Genomic DNA, 9,852 nt, shown 5'->3' on the forward strand with positions numbered 1-9,852 from the left:
CAGTTAATGCTAAACTGCTTTTTTTGGTCAATCAAACTTTGTTCTCAAGACTTATTAAGAGTGGACTGTCCCAAATGGTGTTAAGGATTGCATCTCAATAAATTATGTATTTTATCCTCATGTCTTTATCGAGTTATATATGAGTTCAGAGGTCAGGTTGCAGAAAGCTTGTGTGTAATAAGTTAAAGGGTTTTAAAGTGAATTGATGACATGCACATTAAATTCTGTTTTTTATACTGTGACCATGTTTGCACGTTGAATTCATATCTAAATGTATTTATCTAATATCCTATATGATAATATCAATGTTTTTTAGTTTACAAATGTGCCAATTTATATAAATTGTCCCCCCCCGCCCGGGGTTCTGTTTCCCGATAAACAAAAGCAGAGTGCAGGCGTTGTTCAGGCCCGACTCTTACCAATTTGGCGCCCGAGGCAAGATTTTAGGTGGCGCCCCCCTTGCATTGCGATAAATTCCACTGCTAGTGTACATACAAGAAACTGAATAGCTTTATCTTGGACTTTTATTTAAAGAAAGGAATTGCCCAATCAAAATACTTAGATCGAATTAGAAAGAAATACAAAAAAATATGAAATGAATATGTGAAATACAATATAAATAACTTAATATAAGTAAAGTATAAGATTTAAATACCCACAAAATAAAAAGTGTAAACAAGTGACATAAAATAAATTATAAATAAGGTACTGCACAAATTAAGATATGAAATGACAAAAATGACAAAGATTTAAATAAAAAGGGGGAAAAAGGGGGATCTTACAAAGACCTGGTACTGCATTAACTTTAATGACTTAAAAATTAGGAAAGTAACGAGTCATCATTATTATTATTATTATTATTATTATTATTATTATTATTATTATTATTCCTATTAGTTAAATTAATGTGGGCTTATTGTCTTCATATTAAGACATAATAACAACTAGTTTCAAGAATAGTGGAAGTTAAAATTTTTTCTTCCCCCGTTTGTGGCGCCCCCTTTTTTGCCTATACTGCCTATGCCACCGGCCGGCCGTTGTTTGTTGAGAGCAGTTATAATTCCGCGTCCTTTGCGACATACAGAAGAAAACACTTTTCATCAAAACAACCCAGAGCAGGAAAGTGGACCAGTGTTTGCTATCGGGATTTATCAGAGGTAAGAACTGGTCATTTTGCGACGTTTGGCTGTTGCAGTATGACTTATTTGCTACTGTAGTTTCAAGGCGATGTTTTTGCTTAATTGAATGACTCCAGACGTTTGACTGGAGTGTTTGTTCTTTTGCCGTGGGACTGGATAATAAATCAGTCATCAGGGTCAAATTGTGTTTTGGGTTGTTTTTTTTCGTCATACCAAGTTATTTCGACTGGCAGCGAGCCGAGTCTTGAAAATCAATTTTGCAACCTGTACATATCTCATAAAACCACTTGAATACATTATTTATATAACAGTTGACATCATTGTTATTATTATTATTCCTATTAGTTAAATTAATGTGGGCTTATTGTCTTCATATTAAGACATAATACCAACTAGTTTTAAGAATAGTGGAAGTTACATTTTTTTTTCTTCCCCAGTTTGTGGCGCCCCCTGGATGGACAGCGCCCTTAGCATTTGCCTATACTGCCTATGCCACCGGCCGGCCGTTGTTTGTTGAGAGCAGTTATAATTCCGCGTCCTTTGCGACATACAGAAGAAAACACTTTTCATCAAAACAACCCAGCGCAGGAAAGTGGACCAGTGTTTGCTATCGGGATTTATCCGAGGTAAGAACTTGTCATTTTCCGATGTTTGGCTGTTGCAGTATGACTTATATGCTACTGTAGTTTCAAAGCGATGTTTTTGCTTAATTGAATGACTCCAGACGTTTGACTGGAGTGTATGTTCTTTTGCCGTGGGACTGGATAATAAATCAGTCATCAGGGTCAAATTGTGTTTTGGGTTGTTTTTTTTCGTCATACCAAGTTATTTCAAATGGCAGCGAGCCAAGTCTTGGGCAAGCTGACCTGGCCGCTCTGCACAGGTTAGGTTAAGGGTAGGGTTAGGCGTTAACTGGTTAATATTGGAGATATCGTTTTCTTTAACCTCCTGACTACCAAATGTCCCCAGTAGTATGCAGTGGGTGGGAGATATTCAGGTTTACAAATGTCCTCCACAGAGAATGAATTTGAACTACTGGTAGTCAGGAGGTTAAGGCTGTCCAAATGAATGGAAGTCAATGCAGTGTCCCAAGGAGAATAGCGGCGCATAGTTCAATATATAGGGGAGACCAGGTACAGTTGTAACAGTTGTTTTTGAGGTAAAAAAAAATTGCTTTCCTGTCTGATGTACTTTTTTGGATGTTATGTCTATGGATTCAAACAAGTTTTATTAAAATCACTGTTTTGTAAGCTAAAAATAAAAATGTGTCAAACTAGCATTCAAGCTAGCTCACATGAGATGAAAACATGGTTGGGGATACTACATTACTACAGTATCACCAACCAAGTTTCATTTATATTTTAAAAACTAGCAAAGGTTAGGGATAGAGTTGCAGATATTGGTATTAGTATTTTATTGGTAAAAATGCAGTTTTGACAATTTATTTGCTGTTTTCTCGACGGCCCAAAGTTGCATAGCTGTTTTTTCCACTCACAGATGCTAGGAAGATGCGGCCACCATTCAACCCAGAAAAAGTCATATAACTATTCCAATGACTCCGATGCTGTTAGGTTAATGTAAATTAAGCCAAACACCTGCATAATTTCCCTTTAATGTGCAAATTAAAAGTGAAATGTGCACTGCAAATTAAATGTAGAATGTCACACAGAGACTCGCGGGCCCTCGAGCTCGAACCCGTTCAGAACCGCTTGCAGTACTAGTTATTATTATTATTAGTATTAGTAATAAATCATGTAGAATTATAATTTGACGGCTTCAATTCTTTTCTGTCATGTATTATGATAAAAAGGTAAACATTACTTAAAAACATGAAATTAATAGTCACAATAACATGACTGATAAATAATATTTTCCATTTTGACTATATGATTGATTCATTATGTATATATTACACATGTTACAACCGTCCCTGACATGTGTTACAACCGTCCCTATACACTGGGATGGTTTTAACAGTGGAGAGACTGTATGAAAATCAATTTTGCAACCTGTACATATTTCATAAAACCACTTGAATACATTATTTATATAACAGTTGACAGATTGAAGTTTATAATAAATCAAATTGGTTATTCCAGTGTAAAGGTTTTGATGTATTGCTGAAAACTGCAAAAAGTGTTACAACTGTCCCTGGTCTCCCCTAATGCTCCCATTATATTGTCGTGGGTGAATGGACACAAACACACACACACACACTTGTTTTTCTATCTCCGTGAGGAGACCTCATAGACAATGCATTCCCTAGCCCCTTACCCTAACCCCAATCATCACAACTATTTAAGTACCTAACCCTAAAACCTGCTCTTAACCCTGAAATTCCCTCGTAGGAACCCCATATATATAGGTTTGTACGTTTTTGGTCCCCAGGAGGATAGAAAAACATGTACACACGCACATACCTGAACCATCACACACCCAATAATCTGTTTCAATCATTTTAAGAGAATGGTTACATAAGTTCAGCTTGTGCAACAGTAAAAACAATGGCAATAAAAACAAAACGTTTATTTATTTATTTACATATATGCGTATAGAAATAAATGACCCTCCCTACTAACAAGGTTTAAAGGGGGCATTTCACCCTGTTGAATATTGTAGACCAGGGGTCACCAACCTTTTTGAGACCGAGAGCTACCTGAAGGATAGAGAATACTATGGAGGGCTACCATATTAACATTTTATGCAATTTACCATATAAATAATGAATATTATGCATTCAATTGCATAAACATTAAGTCCGGTGCTTACTCCTCACAATTATCAGTTTTTATAAATGATATAAATTATGTTTTACTGCGTAATCATATGGATGAATGCAAGTGATTTTATACATGCAGTTATTATGTATGCATGTTATCCTATTAAAATAAAACACGCACAATTTTTGTTATTTTGAACTGTCTCTCTCTGTCAGTCTTTCACACACAAACACACGCATACTCTCCGACTGTCTGTCAGGTAAAATCTTCGTCAGCCATTAAAACTGTGCGTAAAATGTCAGAAAATGTTGATCGGTGTTTCCAAACCTGGAAATGATGATGTTCTCAAATGTCTTGTTTTGTCCACAAACCAAAATGATTCAGTTTCAATGATTTCTTTGTTGTATGGAACAAAGCAACCATAAAATATTTATATTTAAGAAGCTGAAACAATCAGAAATCTTGTTGTAATAATGAAAAACGCTTCAGTCCAATTAGTTTAGTAATTGATTAATAATCGATAAATTGAATAATTGTTTCAGCTCTAGATTTGTACATTACTGAATAATAGATAATGCTGTACAGAAATGTCGAAGATTCAGTATGTTTGAGGTTTTTAGAAATTGTGTCACCATTACTGATGTTGCCCAGCAGAGAGCACTGTTTAGTTTGTTTTGTAGGGATCCTTAATATGTTAACATCAACATACACTGCATGTTCTAACAATAAATAATGGATATTTATATTTGCCTCAGTCAGATTTTATTAAGGAATGTATGTGTGTGAACAAAAAAGAGAAAAAATGAACTAAATCTATCTGCGGTTTCAGTTTGAAATGTCAATCATCATATAACTGAACATTTTCTTTTACAGGTGGACGTTGACAAAACCAATCATGGGTGAGTGGATAGTCAACTCTGTTTTGTTTTTTTGTAATTTAATGTGAACCAATCTCTTTTAAAAAGATAACATTTACTGTAAATATGCTTATGAGCCACAGGATTGGCTCCACCAGCACTGCATACGATTTTTATACATGGAGTATTTCAGTATCTTTTAGCTCATTAATGTCATTTGTCACAGACCACACAAAAATAAAAAAATGTCAACAGCTTAAATAGTGTTAGGGCCAATGGAAAGAGATGAGTTTTAAAAAAAGACAGAAGAGAGGCCTGTCTAATGTACACAGGTTTATGGGCCTCAACAGTAAATACATGGTCCCCTCTGAGCTTGCTGCTCATTCTTCTTGGAAAAAGTAACTATTGTCTCGCTTTAAATAATCCACTTATTCAATGTCTTTATATTGGCAAATGAAAGACATATTTTTAAATGTGGAGAACATCATCTCTGATTCTGTCATTTATGAATAAACCAACGTATTTTTTTCCCTTATCCAGCTGACAATCTTGTGCAGTCACCCGAGAACTGGACTGAATCTCAAGTGAGCACCTGGCTACGAACACTTTGTGTGAAAGAACGATACATAAAGAAGCTCTTTGAAGAAGAAGTAAATGGACTAGTCCTTCTTACACTTGATGAGGACTCCTTGATGACAAAGATTGGCATGAAATTTGGGCCTACTCATATGATTATCCAAAAAAGAAACGAGCTCTTCAATTCCAAGCAAAACATTCAGGAGAATGCAAAGCCTACCCGTACTAAAAAAACTAAGCTGCAGCAGAAAGACAATTCAACATCAGTTCATTGTCTTGCTTCAAGTGAAGTTCCTTCTGGACAGGTACATGCAAGAGATAAGTGTGCCTCAGAAGAAAGTCAAACCCCCCAACAACCGTGCATATTGACTTCAAAGGAAGACTGCAAACCACGGCCATTTGATCAAGAAGGCATTGATTTCATATATGTAAAGCACAGAGTTCTGCAACCTGAATCAGGAGCTTTTGATTTGATCTCTCCCTGCCATGAATTCAAATCTTTTGCTATAGCTGCTGAATTGGATCGCACAAGACTGCAAGCTAAGTTTGCCAAAGAGGTTCTAAAATTTGCAACTGGTTGTATGAATATCCGATCAAATGGCACAATACATTTCGGTGTGATGGACAGCAAGGAGGATACAGGATATGTGCATGGTGAGGTAGTTGGCATCCCAATAAAAGACAAAGACATTTATGTGGATGCTTTGGACTACATTGAAAAGTGTTTCCCAACTGACAAAGAGCATGCGCGCCATTGTGTGCGCCCACCAAGGTTCATTGAGGTTATGGATCGAGAAAGTACAGCAAAAAACTATGTGGTGGAGGTTGACATTGTGCCTTTAGTCAACATTGTTAAGGGCAGGGTTTATGTAGTTCGTCTGCCAAACTTCAGTGAGGCAGCCAACAAAGTACAATATGAGAAAAATGCAATTCTGCGAAGGGTAGGTTCCAAAACAGAACCAGTGAGTGACAGTGATTTAAGTGATTTCTTTCAGAGAGTCAAAGAACGGGATGCTCAAAGAGAAGAGGCAGAGAAACCTCTAGTACCCAGAAATCCATTCTGCCAAGACCTTGGGAGGAAACTCACAATGCAAATAACGAGTGGGAAGAAGTTCATTGAAAATGATAAATGGTTCATATTCATTACAAACAAATTCAAACCTGATGACCTTTCTAACATTGAGTGGCTGCTGAATATGAAGATCTTCTCTGTGTTTGATTTTGACCCAGACTCAAAGATATCAGGCCTTTGCAGCAAATACCTTGAGCATCATGCTGCAAACATGCATTCTCTGCAGAGCTATAGCAAATCCAGTGACACAAGCATCAAAGAATTCACAGAAAAATTGCACCTGTTTGAACAAACTAGCTGGATCTTCTGCAATGGCCGTTCTGGCTTTAAAGCAAATGAAACTCCTTGTGATGAAATGACTTGGATCAAGACCAAAGTTACTCTTATGAGGGACTGTGTGTCTTTGATTTGTAAACAAATCTTCCCAAACGGGACATTACAGGTAATTTTTCTTCTCACATCACCAGTAGAGAAACCTCTCTTGCACACCTTTTATGAGTTTTTCACAGACATGGAAGGCCACACGGACATCATCTGCATCTGTGAATCAGAAACAAACTTCCAGAGGTGGCAAAGTTTTGCAGAGGGGTCATGTGGAACAGAAACTGTGAACAATTTCAGTGTAGTTGGGATGAAAATGAGTCACATTAATGCAACTATGCAAATGATTCAACCAGTAAAATCCTGTGCCAAAAAACACTTGCCAGTCTTTGTGAAAGGGACATGTCTTCTTGAAACAAACAAAGAGGAACATATGGCTTCTCTGGAAATACTGACAGTCAACCATTGTGACGACACAAGCAGAGATGTCATTAATGAGGAGAAGGCAAATATTGAACAGCAGTTTTACCGTGGTGGTAGAGTGACATGGATGAACTTTTGGCTCGCTGAGCACAAGTATGTTGGAGAGGTAATAGAACGAGATGCTTATCAGGATGTCTCCAAGCTCCTCATGGATGTTTTGAAATGTAACGTAGATCAGACCCCAGTTACTTCGATAAACATCTACCATCACCCAGGAAGTGGTGGAAGTACCGTGGCAAGGCAAGTGTTGTGGCAGAACAGGAAACAACTAAGATGTGCAGTTGTGAAGCCTTCATACTCAGTTACTGATGTTACACAACATGCAGTTGTTCTGAGAGAATATGAAGAAAAAGATCCACAAAGGTGTCTTCCAGTGTTGCTCCTAATTGAAGACTCTGACAAAGACTACCTTGATGATCTCAAAAATGAGCTACAGGTTGCAATCAAAAACAGACAAATCCAGCATGAAACACTATGTTTCATTTTGTTGAGCTGTAGGCGATCCCATGATCCAGAGAGTAGATGCAAAGAGTCTGCTTTACAGAATGTATCTGTCACTCACAAACTGTCTCCTGAAGAGAAGAAGAAGTTTGCTGGAAAACTACGGTTGCTTGAAGAGCAGTATGAGCCTCAGTTCATCCTGACATTTGTTTTGATGAGTGAAGGATTTCATAATGATTATGTGCAAAACTTTGTGACACATTTGCTTCAAGGCATTGACCTTCAGTCTACTGCCTCTCTCCTCATTCAGTACGTAGCACTGCTGAACACTTATGTTTATAACTCTTTCATCTCTCAGTCCCACTGCGAAGCTTTGCTAACCTTACAAGTGCACATGGAAAGGTTTCGACGGCAAGAGTTTGCAAGATCACTCGGCGAACAGGCCGAACTTGTCTTCTTGCATCTTAGAGATGACAAGACCAACATTAAATCCATCAGAATAATTCACCCACTCGTTGCAAAGGAAATTCTGCAACAACTCCTTGGAAGCCAACAGACCCACAGCAGTTTGGCAAAGAAATTGCTCTGTGACGATGTGCTTTTTGAGCACAGATTTGGAAAGGAAGAATATCGGTCATTTTTGAGAGCACTTTTCATCAGGAGATCCAGAATAAGCAGAGGAGATGAATGTGATACTTTATTCTCTCCTCTGATTGAACATGTGCAAGAAAAGGAGGGAGGCCCTGACAAAGCAATAGAGTTACTCAAGGAAGCTTTTGAACGTTTTCATAAAGATCCATTCGTTGCCCAACAACTTGCTCGTCTTCTTCATACTCATGAAAAGTTTGAAGAGGCAACATACTGGGCAGAGACTGCAGCTAAACAGCTTCCCAACAACTCGTACATACTTGCCACAAAAGGGCAGGTGTACAGAAGATGGTTCCAATTCAAATGGAAAGCCATTGAAAACGGCTGTTCACCAATCACAGCCCAAAACACAGCTGATGCTGTGGAGACTGCACTGAATACCCTGCAGTGTTTTCAAGAATGTGAGAGAGCAGCTGATGCAGACATGGAAAATGTAAACAGTTCAGGATATTTTTGTGAAGTTGAAGTTGGATTCAGCCTACTCAAATTGATCTTTTCATTACAAGAGTTTGCAAAAGGAGCTAAAGGCCATTCAAAGTGTAGAAAGTATCTGTTAACAGATTACATACCAGAACATGTCTTAGATGCCTGGGAACCATTTCATGGTCATTTGAAAAAGCTTCACAAGACATTGATTGATTCCTTGGAATGGATTTCAGAGGACCTCAGTTTCTTCCAGACAGATGTAGGTGAAGATGAAGACGAGATTCCTGTAGGTCCTGAAGAGAAGATAAGCCATCCACTGAAGTGGTTGACCAAAAGATCTTCTGACTATGGGAAGTACTTCAGTGAATTTTCCTCTGCTGCAATTCTGCAACCAGGGAAATCGATCCCTACCAATCTCACTCCTTTACAAAAACGCATGATCATCTATCAACTTGGTGGTGGTAACATAAGTTCCATCTTGTCCATACTAACTGAACAGAGGGATGCCGTGCGTATTTTAGAGACCATCGTTTCTCTTTATCCCAGCAGACCACGGAAGGCAAAACTTGACCAGAGGGATATTGTGAACTACATTTTGACCCACATTACCCTGAACTGCTTGTCACCACAGGCTTCAAAGGTTGCTCCTTTTAAAGATCTACAGGCCCTTTGTCATCAGTTCCCAGGTCATAAAAAGAAATGTTTGCCAGGTGCCCTGTTCCTGCTTACCTTACTATTCTGGCCAGAGGATAAGGACACAAACCATGAGAGAGAAAACAAATATGGAATTGTCCAGTCAGCTGTGGAGCACATGGAAAAATGCTACTGTACCAAGAGGAAGGACAATCCTCAAAGTAAGAGAAGGCTTTACACCCATTTTCTTCTGGGACATGGAAATGGATTGGATAAATTTGTCCACAAGTGGTTTAGTGGTGAAGCATGGGAGAAGCCTGAGATTGCTGAAAAGTTAAAACGCATTTCTGGTTGGACTGAAGATGAAGTGGTTTACCTCGAGGGCCCTCAGAAAAAGAAATTCAGCATATTGCCTCTTAACATGCATTCAGTGCCATGCAGCAATAAAAACGTCACATTCTATCTGGGTTTCACCTTCAGGGGCCCTGTTGCCTACAACATTACTGTAAAGGAATAGTTCATCTTTGAACAGTGGA

At 38.2% G+C, this 9,852-nt stretch overlaps 1 protein-coding gene across 1 annotated transcript; it reads left to right on the top strand.

The window, feature by feature from the left end:
* The first annotated feature begins 1,009 nt into the window (after window positions 1-1,009).
* LOC131476109 (sterile alpha motif domain-containing protein 9-like) lies at window positions 1,010-9,833 on the top strand. Its single transcript, XM_058654606.1, has 4 exons — window positions 1,010-1,157; window positions 1,577-1,765; window positions 4,733-4,758; window positions 5,257-9,833. Exons 2-4 carry the CDS (start codon window positions 1,629-1,631, stop codon window positions 9,831-9,833), a joined length of 4,740 nt encoding a protein of 1,579 aa, XP_058510589.1. The 5' UTR covers window positions 1,010-1,157; window positions 1,577-1,628.
* The last annotated feature ends 19 nt before the right edge of the window (window positions 9,834-9,852 follow it).

The sequence above is a fragment of the Solea solea genome, chromosome 16 (genome assembly GCF_958295425.1).
Source record: "Solea solea chromosome 16, fSolSol10.1, whole genome shotgun sequence".
NCBI lineage: Eukaryota > Metazoa > Chordata > Actinopteri > Pleuronectiformes > Soleidae > Solea > Solea solea.

What these genes read in the sequence shown, in the direction of transcription:
- LOC131476109 (XM_058654606.1), top strand. Translation starts at nt 1,629, where the DNA reads ATGCCACCGGCCGGCCGTTGTTTGTTGAGAGCAGTTATAATTCCGCGT. An exon ending in GCTATCGGGATTTATCCGAG is followed by an intron (nt 1,766 to 4,732) that starts GTAAGAACTTGT and finishes TTTCTTTTACAG; the next exon opens with GTGGACGTTGACAAAACCAA. An exon ending in GTTGACAAAACCAATCATGG is followed by an intron (nt 4,759 to 5,256) that starts GTGAGTGGATAG and finishes TCCCTTATCCAG; the next exon opens with CTGACAATCTTGTGCAGTCA.